This window comes from Calliphora vicina, chromosome 4, assembly GCF_958450345.1.
Source record: "Calliphora vicina chromosome 4, idCalVici1.1, whole genome shotgun sequence".
Lineage (NCBI taxonomy): Eukaryota > Metazoa > Arthropoda > Insecta > Diptera > Calliphoridae > Calliphora > Calliphora vicina.
Genome location: NC_088783.1, coordinates 20,489,346 through 20,510,863, shown reverse-complemented (window position 1 = coordinate 20,510,863; position 21,518 = coordinate 20,489,346). Strand labels below are relative to the sequence as shown.

Below are 21,518 nucleotides of genomic sequence, written 5' to 3'. Positions count from 1 at the left end.
TACACTTCTATAAATATATGCGACGAACGAAATTTTAAAAAATTGAAAAAACCTTATAAAAAGTTTAAAATGTTTCTATTAAATTCTATAGAACTCTAAAATTTGTTCAGTGAGTACAAATTTCATTTAAATCGAAACAAAATTAAAAAAAATATTAATCCAATAAAAACGATGTGGTCACCCGGGTGGGTATTGGTAAAGCGAAGGTTAACTACCGTTACCGCCCAATAAATCAGAAAACGCTATGATAGCAAAAACGATGTTACGATTATGATGTCATGTTTTATTATTGAAAACGATATTGTTTTCAAATATTTTTGTCCCAATAAACTAAATAAATTAAACACAAATATTTGAAAAAAAAACTTCGAATAGAAAAAAATAAAGATTTTAATTTTTCAAACAACATACGAAAGATGAAAAGAAAATGATTATTGCGTCATTTAAATTGACCTGAATGCAATATTTAAAACTTTCAAATATTTGCCACAAAATATGCACGTCTTAAAAAATATGATTTGTTTCCTTTTCTGGGTCTTCTAAAAACTATTTTAAATTAAGAAAATACAATTTTTACCACCTTTGTTAACTAATTGTGAATTTTATTAAATATTTAGTTCAGGCTGAAATTGACGAAATACAAATACAAGTTACCGAAATAAACCAAAATAACGTTACCGAAATAATCCAAATCGGACATAACTGTTTTGATCTTAGATTTACATTATTTTCTGCTCTGATGTAAAATTGTAAGAAAATCACAGTAGGTATGTCAAACTGGACCGGCTTGGATATAAACATGTTAAATTATTTCGTCTGGTTCAGTTATAAGCAAAAAGAAACCAAGACTTCCTCGAATTTTTAACTATTGGGAGTATTACTTAAAAATGCTGGATTTAGATGGCGTATCTTTTGAACCCTTTTTTGTTTTTAATAACTTATATGTCATTTTGAAGGGTACATATCTGTCATTTATGCTCACTTAGTTATTGAACATTATAGTTTAAAAAACAAAGTTTTTTTTGCTTCGAGAAATGTCGAATTTTGTAAAAACAAAGCATCATATGCGGGAAGTTTTGCTTTACTTGTTTAATTTGAAAAAAGCACCGCTGAAGCACACCGATTGGTCACCAAAGCTTATGGTGAATGTGTACCAGACCATCACATGGAACCTGTACCGAATGCAATTGATTCGTTTGAAGCGAGCATTTGCCGAAAAACGCCCTGGTTATGAAGCCAGACATGAAATGAAACCTTAATATTCCATCAAGACAACGCTCGGACACATGTTGCAATACCTATTGAAAAGTGAAGTGGTTGAGAAGTTTTGACTCACCCTGTTTATAGTCCAGACGTTATTCTTTGGTCCAGACCTTGCACCTATTTGTTTCTATCAATGCAATGTATATCTAATGATATACATTTCAGAGACCTTTCCAATGACGTATAACGGAAAACATTTTTTTTCAACAAAAAGTTTAATAAAGTTATGTTTGAGTAAATTTAGTTTTTAATGTTCTTAAACTCCCAATTTATTTTTCCAAACATATTTTACTATAAATTTTCCATGATTTTGCAAATACTCTATATTCAAAATTCAATACTTTGCCAGCACTTAAATGTATTCAAACAAGTTAAACAATCCTATATAGTCTTTTCCACGGTCATGAACGCTACATGTATACGCTTTTGAAGTGACAAACTATAAAGAAAACTTAAAATGTATTTTTCTATTGCATTTTTATTGTTTCAAATGTTTTAGCAATATATATGGGTTAAAAAACACTAACAAAATAGAACTCGTTTTCCACGTATATAGAAAAATGCAAAAATCTGGGAATTGGATCATAATTTATTAAAGCGATTTCTTTTAAAGAGGAATAATATGATAGTTGTCATGTTGAAATATTTGCATACGTTTTTTAATGATTTGGCATGGGACATTTAGACTGTAAACCCGCTAACATTTTGGAGTCTCGAGGAGAACATTCAGAAGTACACAGCCTCAAAAGTGAGTAAACACCACATTTTGTTTAAGATAATGAAAATCCTAAAACCTATCCATCGATTAAAATTTACAAGTTTCGGTTTGTTGGAGATCGGGGTGAATATACATATGTAATGATTTTCATGATCTTAAAAAAATAAAAAAATTCACTGTTGTTTACTCACTTTTGAGGCTGTGTGTAAATGCAAGATCCATCGGATCGGTATTCGTATAAGGCACCTTAGAACGACATTCATATAGGCGCCATAATTGCCGCTGTCGCAGGATACCGCATGAAGGTCGTCCACGAACATAGAGAAAACCTGCCGCTCAAAACAAGAGTAGTTCTGGTACAACTGAGGTTGGGATGGAGCAACCGCACATAACGCCTACTGGTCACGCATAGACCGTGCCGTTCAAAATGTATGACCACCTTGTGGTTAAGATCCCATGATCAATTGTCCATCCAACCCTAATTCACTTTGTGCAATGGATTTATGGGCCAACCAAGGAGAAATATTACAATTATCGATGCAGAATCCCCGGATTAGAAAATAGTATATACAGGCCTGTCACAGAATTCCATTTCGATCGAAAGTGGAATTAATTCCGTATTTTGCTTCTTCAGAGAAAGTAAAACGAAAATTTCTTTCGGAATGAAACCACTTTCAGTTTTCAAAGTGGAATTGATATTTTTTTGTAATTATTTGTTTTTCTAAAAATGTTCATCAATTTCTGTATCAAAAGCTTCCTTTGAATTATTAAATATTTTTTGGAATTAATAAATTACACGGAATCTGAAGAACCTACAATGAAATCGATCAGAATAAAAACCACGGAATTGAAACCACTCCGAACTAAATGTGTGACAGGCCTGATAGTTTTAGCTGTTACAGTAACAAACAAAATGCCAATTATGTAAATGGTTGGAGTATTTGCTATATTAAGGGCCATTATTACAACTTGCCGTTATAGCTACCTTTAAGGGTACCTTTTTCTATTGATTAAAGTTAGCTTTAACTATAACGGCCCTTAATATAGCAAATACTCCAACCATTTACATAATTGGCATTTTGTTTGTTACTGTTAGCAACCAAAACATAGTGGTTGAAGTTGAAGCTAAAGTACTTTATGTGACAAAACAATACAAATAGATTGTGTTACGTTGTTATCATTTCCCAGTGAGTAGCAGCAAACGAATAAGAAGCAGCATAAGTAGAACAATTTGACAACTGCATTTATTAAATTTTTTCTTTCCATCATAAATTTTATGTGTGTGCATTTTCTTATACGGGTGTTGAAAATACACGAACAAATTAATAAAATCTCGATAAAAACGTATAATTAATTAACTGCCAATAAAATTGGCAAATAATTTAACAGTTTTATGAAATTGTTAATGAATTGCTAAACAAACAAATTGTAAATTTGGAAAAATCAACTAGAGAACTTTTGTGTATGGAGGCATAAAGTGAATTAAGAAAAAAACGAATTTTTTGCGAATGGCGTAAATGAGAAAAAATAAAAAGTGGACAACAAAAAAAGCAAGAGCAAAAAGTTAATATAAACATAATATATTTTGTGATTTGTGAACGGAAAAAGTATTTGATAATTTATAAAATAAATAAATTAATTGAAGAAAGAAGTTAATTTACAAAATAAAAAAAAAATGGGCGAACACACAAATAGTGCCTCAACCAAAGCTAAAAATGCAGCCGCGTCATCAATGGCAGCAGCTGCTGGATCAACAGTGGCAGCGGCTATAGCCGCTACAGGGCAATTGCAGCATCTGCAGCAGCAACAACAACAGGCTAGTACAAGTGGGAGTGCTGGTTTAACTCCGTCAACATTAGCAACGGCCAAGGATGCGCGCGAATTGCAAGAAATACGCAATTTATTGTGGGGACCAGCCATACGTTTGGATGTTTTTCGTCGTTGGTCTCAAGGTGGGTGTTGGTGTGGACAGAGTATATTGGGTGGTTGTATGCAAATTTCTAATATACACACATGCTGTTACTGTCATTTCTATACATATGTACATACGTAAACTTTTATATGAATGTAAATTTATATATAAGCATGTGTGTAGTTAATATAAGGTGATGAATGAATTATATTATGTTTTTTTTTAATCTGCTGCGTCTTGTTTCTATGATTATTCTCTTGACACCTGCCGTTTTATATATTATACTCCTTAATATTGAGTTTGTTGCTTGGTGTTCTATGATCATGTTTGTCATCCACCCCTGCCTCTGCTTTGAACATGTCATCTCATGTCTTTGATTTATTTATACTCCTATGTAGTGAGATTGTTTTTTGCTTTATGTTTAATTTTTTTTGACATTCTTTGGAAGATTAGTCATATTTTAAAGATGCATTTTCTTTTATCATGTACTTATTTTTTGTTTCTATATTTATGTTCAAGTTTTATTTCTTTATTGATCTCATCAGGCATGATATTACACTTGAGTAACCATGTTTGATGCGACACAGTGGTTTAGACACATTTTATTTTGGATATATTTCGGTAGCTCTTGAATACTTTGTGTTGGTTAAAATGTTAATCCTTTAGTCCTAAGGTTTTCAATAATACCAAATACTTGTACATAGCGCTTATGTATACCCTTCAGGAATCTCACAAACCTTCCCTTGAAATGTTTGACATTTTTAATGCAAAATGAGTATATCAAACAATTAAAAAACATTTTGTGTACACAAACGGAAATTAATTGAATAAACATTTGGGCCTGAAAATACATTTCAGTTCAATATGAAAAAAAAAACAAGATTCATGGAGTACACAATGTGAAGTGGGTGCTTTGGTTACTTAAAAATGAGCTGAAACATGCTCTAGAATTAAAATAAATATGTTATTTGTTTTTGGAAATTTATAGTACATTTGAAAAGTTTTCGGTTTAATATTAGGTTTAGTTCGGTTTCGGCCATGAAACCCCGGTTCCGATCAGGACACAAAAGAAATATAAACATTTTGCACACAGCGTATCAAAAACCGAATTATTTCTAAAATAAAAAGTTTCTAAACCACCGTGTGAGATGGAATAGATGCCTATGAATTCCTAGGAATGCATATTATACAACTTGTATGTTAATACAATTATTTAAAAACCTGATAGATTTAATTTTGATTTATGTATTTTCCTCTAAATTTGTTAATATTTTTCTACTTAAAGGTTTTGAATTTAGCGAGGAAGAACCTTCTGCTTTGGTACAAAAACAAGGTGGACCCTGTGCTGTGATTGCGCCTGTACAGGCGTACATTCTAAAGATTTTAATTATGGATACACCTGGACACTGTCTCAAAGATGTAAATAAATATTATGAAATTAGCTTTACAAGTTAAGTGTATTACTATTATTTTTATTTCAGTTAACTCCCGACAAGTGTAAAAGCTTGCTTATTCAAGCTCTCTGTACCATATTGAGTAAATGTAAAGCGTCACGTCTTCGCATAGTCACACTACCTGTCGAACAATGTTCGGAAGCCAAAGAAACATCAACATCAGCCACTGATGCGGCTAATGATGAGGCAAATTTGAATACAACAGGCGCCGGCTTTATGGATGACGAGTCAACTGCAGATGCGGCAGCAACCGCTTCTACAGCTGCTACTAGTGCTGGCACAGTACCTTTTAATGCGGCCGAAGAGGTATCCCCAGATGAATATCACAAACGTTTGCAAGTTGTGCATTTCAATACAATAGAGGAGGTGGAAAAATATTATACGCTTAATTTTGAAGTGCTATCGGCTAAATATGGTGTGCTGTTGTTTATGTATACGGTGTTATTAACCAAGGGCATAGAAAATGTCAATTCAGAATTGTCGGACAACTCAGAACCGCTAATACACAATACATATGGTTACGGTTCACAGGCCTTGATTAATCTGATGTTAACCGGTCAAGCTGTGGCCCATGTCTGGGACAATGATCAAGATGTGGGTGGTTTAAAGTTGAGAGGTATTAATGAACAAAGTGATATTGGTTTCATAACATTAATGGAGCAAATGCGTTACTGCACGGTGGGTTCGTTTTTTAAGAATCCCCGAAATCCGGTTTGGGTAATGGGTTCAGAAACCCATTTAACTGGTAGGTTTTTTATGATTAAATTGAAAATGATTTTATTTATTTTTATTTTGCATTATTGCAGTTTTATTTAGCAATGAAAAGAGGCTTGTATCACCCGAAACTCCTTCGGAAATTGCCCGCCGAGTTTTCAAGTCTTATGATCCGGATGGCAACAATTTTATACCCACTCCAGTGCTGCAAGATGTGTTAGCCGCTTTGGATTTAGTTAGTGAAGCGGAATAGTAAGTTTAATTAAATTACTGTTTTTTTGGTGATTTTTTCTTTATTTATTATTTCTATATTTTAGTGTTGATATTATGCAAAGACGTTTGGATCCCGAGGGTCTAGGCATCATATTATTAAATGCATTTATGGATGAATTTTTCCCTTTGGAAAAACGTTCAACACCCGACACCTTCGATTTAATGCATTATAATGGTATACCTGGTTCTAATGAGGGTAATAAGGTAAGGTCTTCATTATTTGCTAAAATATTTAAATATCAATATTTATAAATTTATACCTTTCAACTGGAGTGGTTAGGGCATAGATAACAAAAACTGAGAATGTCTTGCCATGTATTTTGTTATTGTATCGTGAAAAGAGAGCAATTTTAATTGATTTTTATTGGTTCTATGTACCTATTCTATGGGTTAGTGTATTAATAAATTAGTTATTTCGTTTGAAATTTCTGTAATTTTTATTTGTGGTGCTATAAGAATATACATTATGGATTCCTTTGGTTAAGGAAGTCTATTTAAAGCTGTGCGTCAGACAAATTACTTACGGGCATGTATGATTCATTTTTATATCGGGTGCATATATGATTATGAAAACAAATATTTGTTAAAACAAGTAAGAGTGGTATATTCTTTGTTTTAAAAAAATTGTTTTCAATGTTTTTCTTAAGGTATACTTCGGTGACTCCGCCATATATAACGATCCAGAATATACATTAGGGTGGGTCTATTTAGCAATCGATATTATGGCATAGATTTTTCGATAGCTTTTGGAATGAGGAAAAAAAATTCTACTACGACATATCAAAAAAATCATTTTCGATTCACATAAATTTCACTCATTGTGAAGGGTATAAAAATAAAAAAGTAAGAGTTCCACATTCGGCCGTGCTGAATCTTATATACTCTTCACCAAAGTAGGGCCTTTTCGGAAATGCATCACTGCGCTGCATTGGATGCGCATTTGTGATTAGTTTACGATGCTGATGCGCATACAATGCATCAGCCATTTCTGTGATGCTTGTTTCATGGTTTTTGCGCATCATCTGTTTCACTGAACTTCATCTGCTTTTCAGAACTCAAGACATTTGCAGTATTGCCAACTTTTACATTTTAGAATGTACTGCGCATCAGATGCAGAGCAGTGATGCATTTCCGAACAATCCCCGTAATCTTTAAGATAAGTATTATTTGGTGTATGACTTAAAAATGCGGGATTTACAATATATGGTGTATCTTTTGAACGCGGGTTTTGATTTTTATACCCTTCAGCTTCCTGAGAAGGGTGTATATAAGTTTGTCATTCCGTTTGTAATTTCTACATTTTTCATTTCCGACCCTATAAAGTATATATATTCTGGATCCTTATAGATAGCGGAGTCGATTAAGCCATGTCTGTCTGTCTGTCTGTCTGTCTGTCTGTCTGTCTGTCTGTCTGTCTGTCTGTCTGTCTGTCTGTCTGTCTGTCTGTCTGTCTGTCTGTCTGTCTGTCTGTCTGTCTGCCTGTCTGTCTGTCTGTCCGTCTGTCTGTCTGTTGAAATCAATTTCTGAAGGCCCCAGATATCTCCGGGATCCAAATCTTCAACAATTCTGTCAGACATACTTTCGAGAATTTTGCTATTTAAAATCAGCAAAATCCGTCCATAAATAACGGAGATATGAGCAAAAATCCGAGACAACCTCTGAAAATTTCATCAAAAAACACAATGTATTGCATGCTTTGACAAAAAAACAACAAAACGTGTGGTTGGATGTGCAAGCTTTGCGTATTTTTTTTTTTTTTTTGTGTTTTGTTTCTTTTGGCGTTGTTGTTGTTTTTTATACAACTAAACGTTTGTTTGGTTGTGTGTTGGTTTTTTTGACAAAAAAACAACAAAACGTATGTTTGAATGTGCATGCTTTGCGTATTTTGTTTTTCTTTTGTGTTTTGTTTCTTTTGGCGTTGTTGTTGTTTTTTATACAATTAAAATGTTTGGATGTGTGTTGGTTTCATTGCCTTGCGTATTTTGTTTTTTCTTTTGGTGTTCTGTTTGGTTTGGCGTTGTTTTTTTGTGTTCTTGATAAATTTAGGATGCTGTACGCTGAAAGTGGGCAATGTACATACATACCTATATACTAATTATAAAAAATAATAATGCATCCACAACAAAGGTGAAGGGTATATAAGATTCGGCATAGCCGAATATAGCACTCTTACTTGTTAATAACTTAAATGTAATTTTAAGGGTACAACTAAGTTTTTTTTGCTTCGAAAGTGTCGAATGTACCAACAAAGAGTCATATGCGAGAAGTTTTGCTTTACTTCTTTAAGGTAATGCTCTCTAATTGGTGGAAACCAAAGCTGCTTAAACCGAACGCAACTGATTTGTTTAAAGCGAGCATTGACCGAAAAACTCCCAGAATATGCGGCTAGACATGAAACCGTAATATTCCATTATGGAAACTCTCAACCATATTTTGTAACTCCTTTTAAAAAGTATTTAGAATCCGATGTATATTCCAGACCTTGCCTCGTCCGAATACTATTAGTTTCGATCGATACAGAACGCTCTCTCTGATACGCTTCACTTTGGAACAGAGTATCCCATATTGGCTTGATTCGTTCTTGGCCTCAAAAGATGAGTAGTTCTTTTGGCTCGGAATCCATATGTTGCCAGAAAGATGAGAAAAGATAATAGCTAGGAATTGCCAATTAATTTATATTGTACAAATGTTTAAAAATAAAAGCTATACATTTAAAAACTCCGAATTTTTAAGTCATACAACCAATAAAAATATTTTTTGGTAAAAATAAAAATTTGATGAAAAAAATTATGAAAGGGGAACAAAATTTTGGTTGAAATAAGGTGAAAAAAACTTTAGTAGACAAAATTGGTGAATTTTTATTTTTTAAAAAAATGGTGAAAAAATTTCGGTAATATTTTTCACTTTCTTTTCACTAAGCTTTTTGCTTATATGTATCTTAACCATAATAGCAACAAGAGTAAATAGCGAAGCCATGACCGTCGGTCTGTTGAAATCAACTTTCCAAAGAACTCAAATAACTTACAATAATGATTACAAGTATTTTTTAACACGATTTTCTTTTTCGCACAATTTTTTTCCACCAAAAATTGTTTTCAAACTTTATCTCAAAGTATACTTTGGTGAAGGGCATAACTAACATTTTTTTTTACAAACATTTTTTTATGAGAAAATAATTTTCTATGCTTAATATTGAACATTTTTTTTTATTAAAAATCAACTTTAGTTTATGCTAAAATTTTATTTAATTTTTCTTTACAGGTCCACTATTGCAAAGGTTCTGCCATATTATTAGAAAGTGATTTAAAATCGATTTGTGTTTCAAATCCCATGATGACATGTTTACAAACAAAATGGCCAAATATTGAAATAAATTGGCATGATATGCGAATACCTTCATTGAATTGACCACATTTACAGTATACTTTAATTTAAACAAACAAAGAAAATAATAAAAAATAACATAAAATGAACAAAATAAAAAAATGAGCTAAACAAATAATAATCTTACTAAAAACAAATTAACAAAAATGTTTATTAACAACATTTTACACAATTTATTGAGGCCTAAATATTAACAACTTGTAGTGAAAAACAAAAAAGTTATAATTACAAATATTAATTAAAAAGCCATCATTTTTCAAAACACCTCCTTCCCTCCCACACACTCACACAATTTCAAAGAACATGAAACAAAACTAATAATTTAAAAGATACATATTTTAAATATGTTTAAACCATATTTTTTATAAAATGTGCTATTGGTAGTTTCTAAACTATTGGTACATTATATAATTTATAGCTTTAATTAGAGTTTTATATATGTATATTTTACAGCTAAGATGCAAAAGTTTTTTGTTTTACTTAACTGCAAAATTTCTTTAAATTACTCTTACTAAAAAAGAAAAACAAAATGACAAAATAATATTCGGTGGCATCGAATATTGATTTATAACCTCCAATAGCAATCTTTCAAATAAATTTATATCAAATTTACATTTTAAATTGAAAGTAAATTTGTCATCAAAATTCCAAAACTATAAAAATTCCGAATTTATGAAAATAAAATAAATATATTTTCGCGTCCTCTATTAAGGTTTGACAATAATTAACAAATTATGATGAAAATTCCGTTTATTTTTACACAAAATAATCCTTGCCTCCATAATTTAAATTGTCTAACCATTAAGTTATATTTCTTTAAGAAAAAAATGTATTTTTAACTTTCCCCAAAACATTTATTATTGTTGGTATGATTTTATTATTTTTCATAGCTGTCCGTAAAAATATAGGAGGTTATAAATTTAAATACATACATCTATATTTTTATTATAAACCTGCATATATTAAATTAAACATAAAACAAAATAAATAAATTAGTCATAATTAAAAATGAAAATAGTAGCCACTAAAAAACTCTAAATGAAAAAAAATAAATAGCAATATAACAAACTACAAACATTTAAATATTCTTAGCAAAACTACACTTCCAAAATTACAACTAAGTAAAAACAAAAGTTTTCAAGTATATACATTTCAAATATGAATTTTGAAAATACTCGTAAAACAAAAGAATGTTTAAATTAGCAAACCGCCATTGATTAATTCTAATTTTTGTTGTTAATTTTTAACAGTGTTAAAAAAACAATAAGAATTATAAAAAAAAATTTTTCCTTTTCCTTAAAAAATGTCTTTGTTTAATTAATATTTGTTTGTAAAAGGAATCTTTCAAGCCATGTTAAAAAAGCAAACAAAAATCATTAATAATAATGTTCAGATTACTTTAGCACTTAAATACGAGAAACTAATAAAAAGGTAAAAAAAATAAATTTAAGAAAAAAAAAGAAATTAAAAACATTAAAAAGTATTTTATGTATTATTTAAATTAGGTAATGTGTAGTTTCAATATTTTAGCAATTTCTTGTTGTTGTTGTAGCAGCAGTGATTGCTGAGTTGACAGCCCTTGGCCGAGTGAACTCGGTCATTCCGGTGCGTGAAGCAGCTGTCGTGGGAATAAGCAATTTCTTGTACTTTCGCTCTGAAAGTTTAGACATTTGTCATGATAAAGGGGGTTCTCACTTAGCATAAAAGCTTCACTATTCTTTTTGAGGATTTGAAAACATGGGCTCCTGGTATGCTTTCACCGTAATCAATATGGGCTCCACGACCACTTCTATCACTCAACATGGGACCACGTTTATAAAAATTTGTCTGTGATTTCATCAACTACCAGAAGTAAACCGTTTTTTATATAATGTATTAATACAATATAATGTACCTTTTTTCTTTTTATTTCATTTTAAGGCAAATTGAAATAAACATGTTTAAATCAATTTATAAATTATAGTAAAAAAAATGAAACACCATACACTTTTGGAATTTAAATAAGAATTACCACTCCTGGGTAATATTTTTTGTTTTGTTCACTCTATCTATTTCATATTCAACTTCATAATCCATTTAGATATCCATTCCATATATATATTCATATATATTTATGAACGTATGCATATATACGATTAAATATAACCACTAATTACTAAACTAAATTTAAAAAAACGAAATTGCATGCTTCACAATTATCCATACAATTAGCTAATTTATTTAACTTGTAATGTCCTTTGAAAAGCAGCTAAAGCCATTGCCTTAAGTTTGTCACTTGTTTGTGGTATATTGCGTGTAATTTCACATTCACGCGCTGGCAGACCACATAATTGTCTACGCAATTTTAGATCTTGACGAGCACTTAATGCTCGACTATTAATACCACAAGCATTTGTTATCAATTGTCGTCTCTCCATTTTCAATTTGCGCTGGGAGACTTGCATACAAGCTATGGGTGGTAAAGAGTCTACATTGAAGGTTTCAGTGGTTAACTCTTCTGGTAAAGGTTTAACATCTGGCTTATCATCCGTTTCTTCTTTGGGCTTAATGTCGGAAGTACTGTCGTCATTTTCCAGAGCAGTAACCTGAGAATCTTCATCTAAGGTCGATAATGAGGATACCTCATCTTTAATTTCGCTTTTGATGTCAACTTTGGGCTCAGTTTTAACCGCTTCAACCTTTAACTCTTCATCCAATTGTTGCTTCGCCTCGTTGAGTAAACGTTTGGCGTATTCTTCGCCAGCCATACGCATAGAAATGCCTACATCTAAGATAATACGATGAGGTTGCCATTTTTGCTTAGCTGTGGTAGTTTGATTCGAAGGCATACGTTTGGTTTCAGCTATTAAAGAAGACCAATCCACGCCTAATGCATCTCCCACTCCTAAAATAACAAAATTTCCATAAATTTGCAAAAATTCAATTTATTTTAACAACTTACCCTTAGCAGCTCTTTCCTCTTCTAATTCACCATCTGAAATCTCCTCAAAGTCCATAATTTCATCTTCCTCTCCCTTATCTTCACCGGCATCTTTGCTTTCCGGTTTGGTTTGTGAATTGGAATCCTCATTTTCCATTTTGGTCTTCTTTTCTGTCTTATTTAGTATGTCATCATCACTGTCACTGATTTCACTTAGTTCGCCACTGTTCTTTTTCTCTTTTTGTTCAGCGTCTACAGTTCCTGCAGTTGCTGTTTGGGGTGATTCTTCTTTTTGTTCATTATCTCCTACAATTTCACCAGCTTCTGGCTTATCATCAATTGCCTGTGACCGATTGCCACCGACTTGTCCTAAAATACTAGGATTTGTAGTGGCATTTGCTGCACTTTGAGCTGCAGCTTTGGCAGCCGCCACAGCTGTGGTGGCTGCTGCTACGGCACTTGCTTGCGCAGCTGCTTTGGCGGCAGCTAAAGCAGCTTGTTGCTTTTTTAGTATATTGGGATTAGTATAGGTCATGTTCCTTTTATTGGGAAAACGTGCCATAGGTCCCGCACCATGAAAACCACCTGGTGGTGGCACGGGTAGATTCATTAGAGCTGGAGGATGATGGGGTCTAAAACCATGGCCTCCTGGTATACGTTCACCGTGATCAATATGGCCTCCGCGACCACGATAACCGCCACGACCACCTCTATCACTGCGTGGATGATGCAACATGGGACCGGGAGGACCACGTTGGTAGCCACTACTCGGTCCTGGTCCTTCATCACCTTCACGCCATTCATTAGGATTCCAGGGGCGACCTACGGGTCCTGGCTTTTCACGAGCTAATGGCAACTCCCTTTGATCATGCTCAATCCAATCGCGCTTTGGAGTACCTTCGGATTTTTTTGGTGTATCAATTTGACCCTCTTCCGCATCCCAATCGGGTTCTGAAGGTGGGCGCTGCTCGCGCTGTTGTATTAAAGGAGGAATTTTACCAACTATACCCACACCTCCACCACGTTTGGGGCCACCAACAAAGCCTATAACACGACCAGGGGGTGGAGGTCCGCTTTCATCAGCCTGCCATTCACCACGTTCTCTAGGAGATCCCCAATCATTGCGTTTCCAGTCCGGGCCAGGTCTACCAACAAAAGGCGGCCTTTCACGACCTTCACGTGGTGGTAAACGTTCACGTTCATCCGGATACATGCGTTCGGCCTCAATATCACGATAATCCCTTGGGTGTTCATGCAATTCACGTTCTCTCAACTCACGTTCCGCCAGCCAAGCTTCACGATTCATAGGATGTCCCCGTGGAGCACCTTCATCCAAGTATGGTCGCTTATAGGGACGATCTCGTTCATCTTCTGGATATATATCACGGGGGTCCCCACGCATACGACTGCCACTGGGACCCACATATTCACCGGGACTCAATTCACGGCGCCTAGCTAAATATTCACGCTCTCTTAACAACTCTTCGCGATCTAGGTGGCGGCGTTCCGGCTCTAAAAGAAAGATACATGTTAAGATCATGTAAACATTACAAATTAAAAATATTATAACTTACCGTCTTCAAACTCGGGTTCTCCCCTATGTTTTCTAATGTAGCCATGATCGTAGGGATCCATTTCACGTTTGGCCCGTTCCATTGAACGTTCCCGGGAGCCATAACCTCGCACAGGTGGTATTTCACGTTCAGGTCCCCGCGGTAAAAGACGATCGGGGCCTGGAGGTTTGCCATACTTTTCTTCTTCCTCTCTTCTCAACTTTTCGCGAGCCAAACGCTCACGTTCCCTCTGACGTTCTTGGCAACGGGCCAAAGCATCAGCACGTTCCTTATCACGGGCGGCCTCCCTCTCACGACGTTCACGTTCTCTGGCCATATCTTCATGACGCAATTTATGCTCATGACGTTGCCTTTCCCTCTCGGCAGAGGGTGTACGGTCGCGTGTTCTAGTTTGTATGATAATTTTTTCCCTTGACATCAATTGATGATGCATACGGGGTGGAGACTTTTGCCTCTTAACATCTTGGTGTATGCGTATTTTTGTGATTTTCGTGGGTGAACGACTGCTTACACGATGGTGTTCCCTTTCACGTTCTCTTAGGGCAGCCCGGTGTTTTTCTTTCTCCCGTTCGCGGCGTTCTTTACTGGCGGCACGCAAGTGTTTACGTTCGGCCAATTTCTTGAGCTTAGCTTGTGTGGCAGGCGACAAAGCTCGATGCGAATGACCACTTAGGGCGGCCGCAGCAGCTGCAGCCTTTTTTTTTAGTTTAGCCTCTTTTAACTTGCGCTTCAAATGATTACGTTTGGCCTCCAATTTCTTCTGGCAATGATCACGTTTATCTCTCTTGTGCCTCTCATCACTGGAGCTGGTGGATCTTCTTATAGCACCAGACTGTCGCGATTTCTTATGGCGATGTCTACGCTCGCTATCAGAACTGCTATAGGAACTAGAGGATCCCGAGTCAGAATCTGAACTACTACTACTTTCACTGCTGGACTGGGCCTGACGTGATTTCTTATAGCGTCTTAACGCCTCCTTTGACTTTTTATCCATTATACTGCGCTATAGAGTTAAGGAAGTAAGTTTCTAAAGTTCTAGGTGAAATCAAATACAATTTTCTGTAAATTTTTCACTTTTTTCCAGCAACTTTTCATGAAAAAATGGCGACGCACAAATAAAAATAATTCAGTGAGCTGTCAATTGGATTTTTGTTATTGATTTAGCGCCACCAAGTGATAAGTAGTGGCACTATGTGAGAGTGGTATAGAGTTGTATTTGTTAGAGGTTTTTGCATACTCACCATATTATACAGTGATGGTAAGTTGAATAAGTATATTTTAGTTGTAGAAATATTTTCAATGTTTAGATGTTTAAATTTCATCAATTTGATATTTTTATAATTTTTAAGAGTATAGGTCAAATTTTCATGTCGTGGAAAATGTTGATTCCAATGTCATAGAAATTTAAAATTATAAAATCGTAAATTAGCTAGCTAAAGAAGCAATCTAAAATTAAATATTAGAAATGTTTTCTTAAGAAATAATTTAACAAGATTTGTGACCAAAAAGCAAATTTCCTCAAAATCCTATGAAAAAAATTAAATGAAAAACTAAAAATTATTGATTTACTTTTCGGACTATTATAAGAAACAAAATTATGTTTTGGAATAAATAAATACTTTCTAACGACTTTCTGACCATTTAAAATTTCAACACACAAATCATTTTAAATACAGTTATTATATACATATATGTATATTAAAATATAACAATAACAGTAACAGATACTAAAAATTACAAATTTAAATAAATTGATTAATATGCAATTTAATTTGTTTTAGAAAATTGAATTAATTATTACGAAACTTTGGAAAAGCTAAATGCTAAACGGCAAGTTGTAATAATGGCCCTTAGAATTACTTCTTTATTTATTAGGTATTGAAAATTAAAGGATTCTGACAAATAAGTTTCGTCCATTTCAATTGAGAGTATAATATTTTCATTATTTAAAGTTTTTTTTTTAATATTAAAATTTAAAAATTAAAATTTTTTAAATTCAGGTATTTAAGTTAAATTTATTTTTATACAAAATATTTGCATTATTAGTAATAATTTGAAGGTTATTTAAAATGTTCCTTGCGTTTTATTTTCTTTACACTCATGGTAGATTAAAATAATTTTCGATTTGTCAATTAAATATACGTACATACGAACATGACAAATCGTTTTGAAAATTTTTATTTATACTACATCGAAAAAACCTTCATGGTTTAATGAAATTATCAATAAAAAGAGGAGGTGTTTCAATATAAGTGTTATTTATTTCAAATTCATGATTACGAATATGTTTGGGCCAGATTCAGAAGCACGAACGGAAATAAATTTGCTAATTTTTTTTAAAAAAACTTAAAATATAATCAAACATTATTTTAAAACGGAGTGATTAAATAATGTGACATTTAAAAACAATTTTAAACCATAGATAAATACACATAGATCGGAAGATCTGCTGTCAAAGACCTAACTCAGTTGTCAAAAACCTAAGTGCGGACAATGTATTTGTAACAAAACTATGTGAATTACACTCTTACGAGTGTTTGTGAACCAGACCCCGAATTAGAGGGTTATTTATTTTTTAGAAACACGAACGGTAAATTTATTAAAAAAATTTGTACGAAAATCACTCAGTTTCTTAATATTTCTTAATGTGTTTTTCATACAAAAATTTTAAAAATAAATTTTCCTATATGTTACTTTTTCGTGGAGTAGATTTCTGCAGTTTATCTTAAAAATCCAATCCAATTATTTTACACTATAAGTTGCAACATCCTATTTAATATGTAATATATTGTATGTGTGTTATTAAAATTCAATTTGCTATTGGAACAAATTTATTTAATTTTTTTGATTTGTCCACAAATGATCAATAAAAATTCAAAACGACAATGTACAAAATCTTGACATCTTTGTAAATTTAGCATAAATCATCACATGCAGTTGGTACGTGATTCTGCACGGAATTTTAAAGAATTAACAAAATTATTTTAAAATTAAGAAAAAATGGGGAAACTAAATTATAGTTGCGGTGAAAATAATTACACTATGCAACAAATTTTTGGAAAATATTTGAATAAAAAGTCAAAGTTTAAAAATTCACCAAAAGAGTGGTGATTTTTTAAAGTCTCAGGAATTTTTATTTTTATCTTAAAGTATAATTTGGTGAAGGTGAAGATTCGACACAACAGAATATAGCTGTTGCTGTTTATTTTGAAATTTGTAATTTTTAAAATCTGTTACACAGTGTTATTGTATATTTTTTTAATATATAATTACTATATTTAAACAGATTTGTTATGGTTTTATATTAGAAAATTATGTGACATGTGTTGAAATTTCATATTTTTTTTATTAAATACATATTTGCGCATTTAATTTTTTCGAATAACAAAATTTTGTTCAATAATTTTTATAAATGAATGAATCTATGTAAATTAAATTAAAAAGGTTTATGTTAGTTATAAGCAAAGGTTTGAAAGAATTAATTCTATATTCAATTTTCTAAATCAAATTTTATCTCTCCATTAAAGAATTCATTACGAATTAATTCATAGGCTCAATTCCTTACTACTTCAAACGTATTGCATACATTCCTTTTATAATTAATTTTTTATAGAATTATTTCCTTAATGAATCATTCAAGTTTTCATTAATTCAATGTCATTTGAAAATAGCTTAGTAAAATTTATTGAATGATTAAATTTTTCTTCAATTAAAATTTAGTACAAGGCTACTGCAGCCGCAGCCACTATTTATAAACAGTGCCATCTTCCTTCGAGTAGCTTCATGATTGTTCTTAACAGACAAAACTAGAGTATTCAAATTCTAGAACTTTTAGTAGTTTCAATGTTAACGTTAGAAGCTTAAACATTTAGTGTTGCCATACTTACAAACAATGCTAGTAACTACGTGCTACCTTCATTGTTGATAAGTAGAAGCTTTTTCAATTCATTTTGTAAATGATTAAAATTAGATTTGAATGATCAAAAATTAAAACATGCAAATTTTTAATGAATTTCAATGAATGTATTCTATTAAAAACCCTGATGAGTTTGTTTTATTGGGAATGTCTTTGTGGAATGAATTGCTGACATTTTTAATCCTGAATTAGGTTAGGGTCTATTGGCAGCCATTCGTCAAGCAGCTCAATTGGGTCCATTCAAAACAGAACCCATTGTGATACCCAAGAGGTAAACAGCAGATGAAGGAGTAGATTCGTATTAGATTCATACTTGATAGCTCATCTAAACACGATAGGAATGGGATTCCGAGGATACGTTTCCTCAAGTTTTGTCCGAGCCAGGCATTGGCACAATATGTGGGACACAATAGCCTCCTCTTATGATAGCTTCTACAGTAGTCGTTGTACCTTAGGCCCAGCCTTCTAGCATGTTTCCCAATTATACAGTATCATGTAATAAAGGAAACAATTAGCCTTATTTGCTCACAACGGAATTCCATAAGTAGATTCGTCCTACCGTCATCATATATGGGCCAAGTCAACCTCGTTAAAGCACAGGAGGGTTCATTGCTCCATCTGTTTTGTGCAGCCTCATATACACGCAGAGAAAAAATATAGTTGGGCATGGTTACTGTAACCATTTCAATATTGTTACAAGTTTTTTAACTATATTATAGTCACAGTAACCATTTACATGATTGTGGTAACCATAATATGGTTAACTTACGATTCACATGATTGTATCAACCATATATATGGTTACAGTAAACATATACATATATGTTTGTGACAACTATTTATATGATGAAGGACTTATCATATTATGGTGCTCTCGGCTTAAGGCTTATCATAATCTGAGAACAACATATTATGATAAAATTATTCATCATAAATATGGTTGCCACAAACATATATATGTTTACTGTAACCATATATATGGTTGAGACAATCATGTGAATCGTAAGTTAACCATATTATGGTTACCACAATCATGTAAATGGTTACTGTGACTATAATATAGTTAAAAAACTTGTAACACTATATAAATGGTTACAGTAACCATGCCCAATTATATTTTTTCTCTGCGTGTAGTCTCTGCTGTACAGTCATCTTGCATTTTGCAAGGGAAATACCAGAAAAGTGATCGATCGCTAATTCATCTGCTATACAGTTATCCTGTTTTCCAACGTGTCCAGGGACCAGGATATAAGCGTTATCCTAGAATGTCCCGCTATCTCACTTAGGGATACCCGACATTCCTCGATTAACCTAGATGTGGTGAAAACACCCGCTATTCCATTAACGGCAGCCTTGCTATTAGTAAATATACATAGCAATAATCTCTAAATAAAGAAACCTCCACCGACCTAATTACCCCTATATATAAATATACCCTTATGACATTGTCAGGGAGTTCCGCGCAGGCATATATCCCTGTTCGGGATTATAATATGGAAATGCATGTCGAAAAGTGATTTTGCGATGCAGTAATCGACATTACTATGTATATGCCTGTAGTAATTCAGTATCTTAGAGTGCCCAAGGTCCTTACCAGACCACGAACAGCCAGCATTCAGTCTCACAGCAGAATTGAATTGATTTGTATCATCATCAATTCAACTAACCAGTTTAAAATAATAAAATCTGTATCGCAATAGTCCTCGTTCAACGGCCTTCCGGTGAGTAGCATTCTCCAAGGCGTGCCACCACAGATGGGTTTAAGATCGAACTGATACCATTCGGCATAATAATTCCATGATAACTTTTTATCTAGAATGATGCCAAGGTACTTTGCATTATCTCTGATCTCAAGATTAATTCCATTCAGTTTAGGTGATCTTGTAGATAACCAGTTTAGATAATATTATCAGATATTAATACCGCAACATCAGCAGCATACGCGACTTTTTTGATCCTTCTGCTATTCATTTTGAGCAGCAGGGTATTCATAGTCATATTCCATAAAAGTGGTGATAGTACACCTCGCTGCGGGGTTCCACGATTGTCCACTTTTCACTGGTTCCTCAAAATTTTTAAATGTTCACTTTTTGCAAGAAATCGATGTACAGTGGTCATATCTACTATTTCGCCATAAAATAAAATTGTAATGTATTAAAACAACAACAGTTTTTGGTCTCTACTGAAAATTTTTAAATTTTGAGTTGACTCTCTTTAGAGGAACCAGTGCGATATGGCACTGAATTAAGATTTTGGTCAATATTAAATTGAATTAATTAATTCGAAGCTCTGTTTATACGTTTTTGACTAGTTTTAAATTCAAACAAACTTATTTGAATAAAAAATAAAAATTGTTGATGTGAATTTTAAACTGTGACCATAATATTGTTAAAAAACTTGTTAAAATGTTTAATTTATTGCGGTGATCATGATAAAACTATATCTTTTCTCAGCGTATGCTCACAATCTTGTTTTACATATATAAATATTTTGAAAATCGAATTTTTCTCATCATTGTGGACTTTTATTTGTATATTTTCCCAATTCAAATGTCATTTGAAGACGTCATAGCCATTGCAATGCTGAAAATACATATCAATTTACGTCTAATTTATTTTCATTCATCCCAAATTATTCATTCATTAATTTTCTTTATAATTGGCAAGATCAAATATTTTGTTGTTTTTGAAAATTTAACAAAATACTTTGCAACATAATTATTTTAATTGTTCGCAAAATATTATTTTGCAAACAATTTGAACAATGGCACCCACAAATCATGAAAATATTACAAACAGCTGTATGTCTGTTAATGTTAATGTCACATTTCATGATGTTTTATATCATTGAATTTTTTTTTTTTAAATTTTCTTTCTGTGCATTTCGATTATGTCGTTTTAACTTAACGGCAAAGAATTTGTCTTATAATTTTTCATTTATTTTTTTTTTTTTGTGAAAATAATAAAGAAATCTGAACCAAAGAAATACATGACAATGAACTTATTGTTGTGGATTGTTTCTTGTGTTTTTAGGATTAAAAAACAAATTTATTGGTTCAAAAAAGAGCAATGCAAAAGGTGTACCCTACACAGAGATTCGAATTAATTAATTCTTAAGCTTAATTTAATGAAATCATAATGAAGAATTAAAAATTTCAGCAAATCATTCCCCACATCTTCTACAAAAAAGAAGATTAAAACAAAAAGAATGTTTAAGAAAACTATATGAAAAGTACCGTTACTTCAATATTTAATTTGATGATTTCAAAACCAAAATAATAAACGATTGTTTCTATAAACAAGTAAGAGAGCTATATTCGGCTGTACCGAATCTTATATACCCTTCACCAAATTATACTTCAAAATACAAATTTTAAATATTTTTAGATAA

General features: G+C 32.6%; 2 protein-coding genes across 2 annotated transcripts; one reads left to right on the top strand and one right to left on the bottom strand.

Annotated features, from left to right (window-relative positions):
- Positions 1-3,231: 3,231 nt before the first annotated feature.
- Positions 3,232-9,820, top strand: LOC135957229 (ubiquitin carboxyl-terminal hydrolase MINDY-3 homolog). Its single transcript, XM_065507935.1, has 6 exons — positions 3,232-3,933; positions 5,179-5,312; positions 5,375-6,092; positions 6,154-6,313; positions 6,379-6,538; positions 9,596-9,820. The coding sequence occupies exons 1-6, from the start codon at positions 3,657-3,659 to the stop codon at positions 9,740-9,742; spliced, it is 1,596 nt and encodes a 531-aa protein (XP_065364007.1). The 5' UTR covers positions 3,232-3,656; the 3' UTR covers positions 9,743-9,820.
- A 1,885-nt stretch (positions 9,821-11,705) lies between these two features.
- Flacc (Fl(2)d-associated complex component) lies at positions 11,706-15,344 on the bottom strand. The gene is made up of 3 exons (XM_065510365.1): positions 14,213-15,344; positions 12,660-14,150; positions 11,706-12,602 (listed from the first exon to the last, which is right to left on the bottom strand). Exons 1-3 carry the CDS (start codon positions 15,204-15,206, stop codon positions 11,935-11,937), a joined length of 3,153 nt encoding a protein of 1,050 aa, XP_065366437.1. The 5' UTR covers positions 15,207-15,344; the 3' UTR covers positions 11,706-11,934.
- Positions 15,345-21,518: the final 6,174 nt, after the last annotated feature.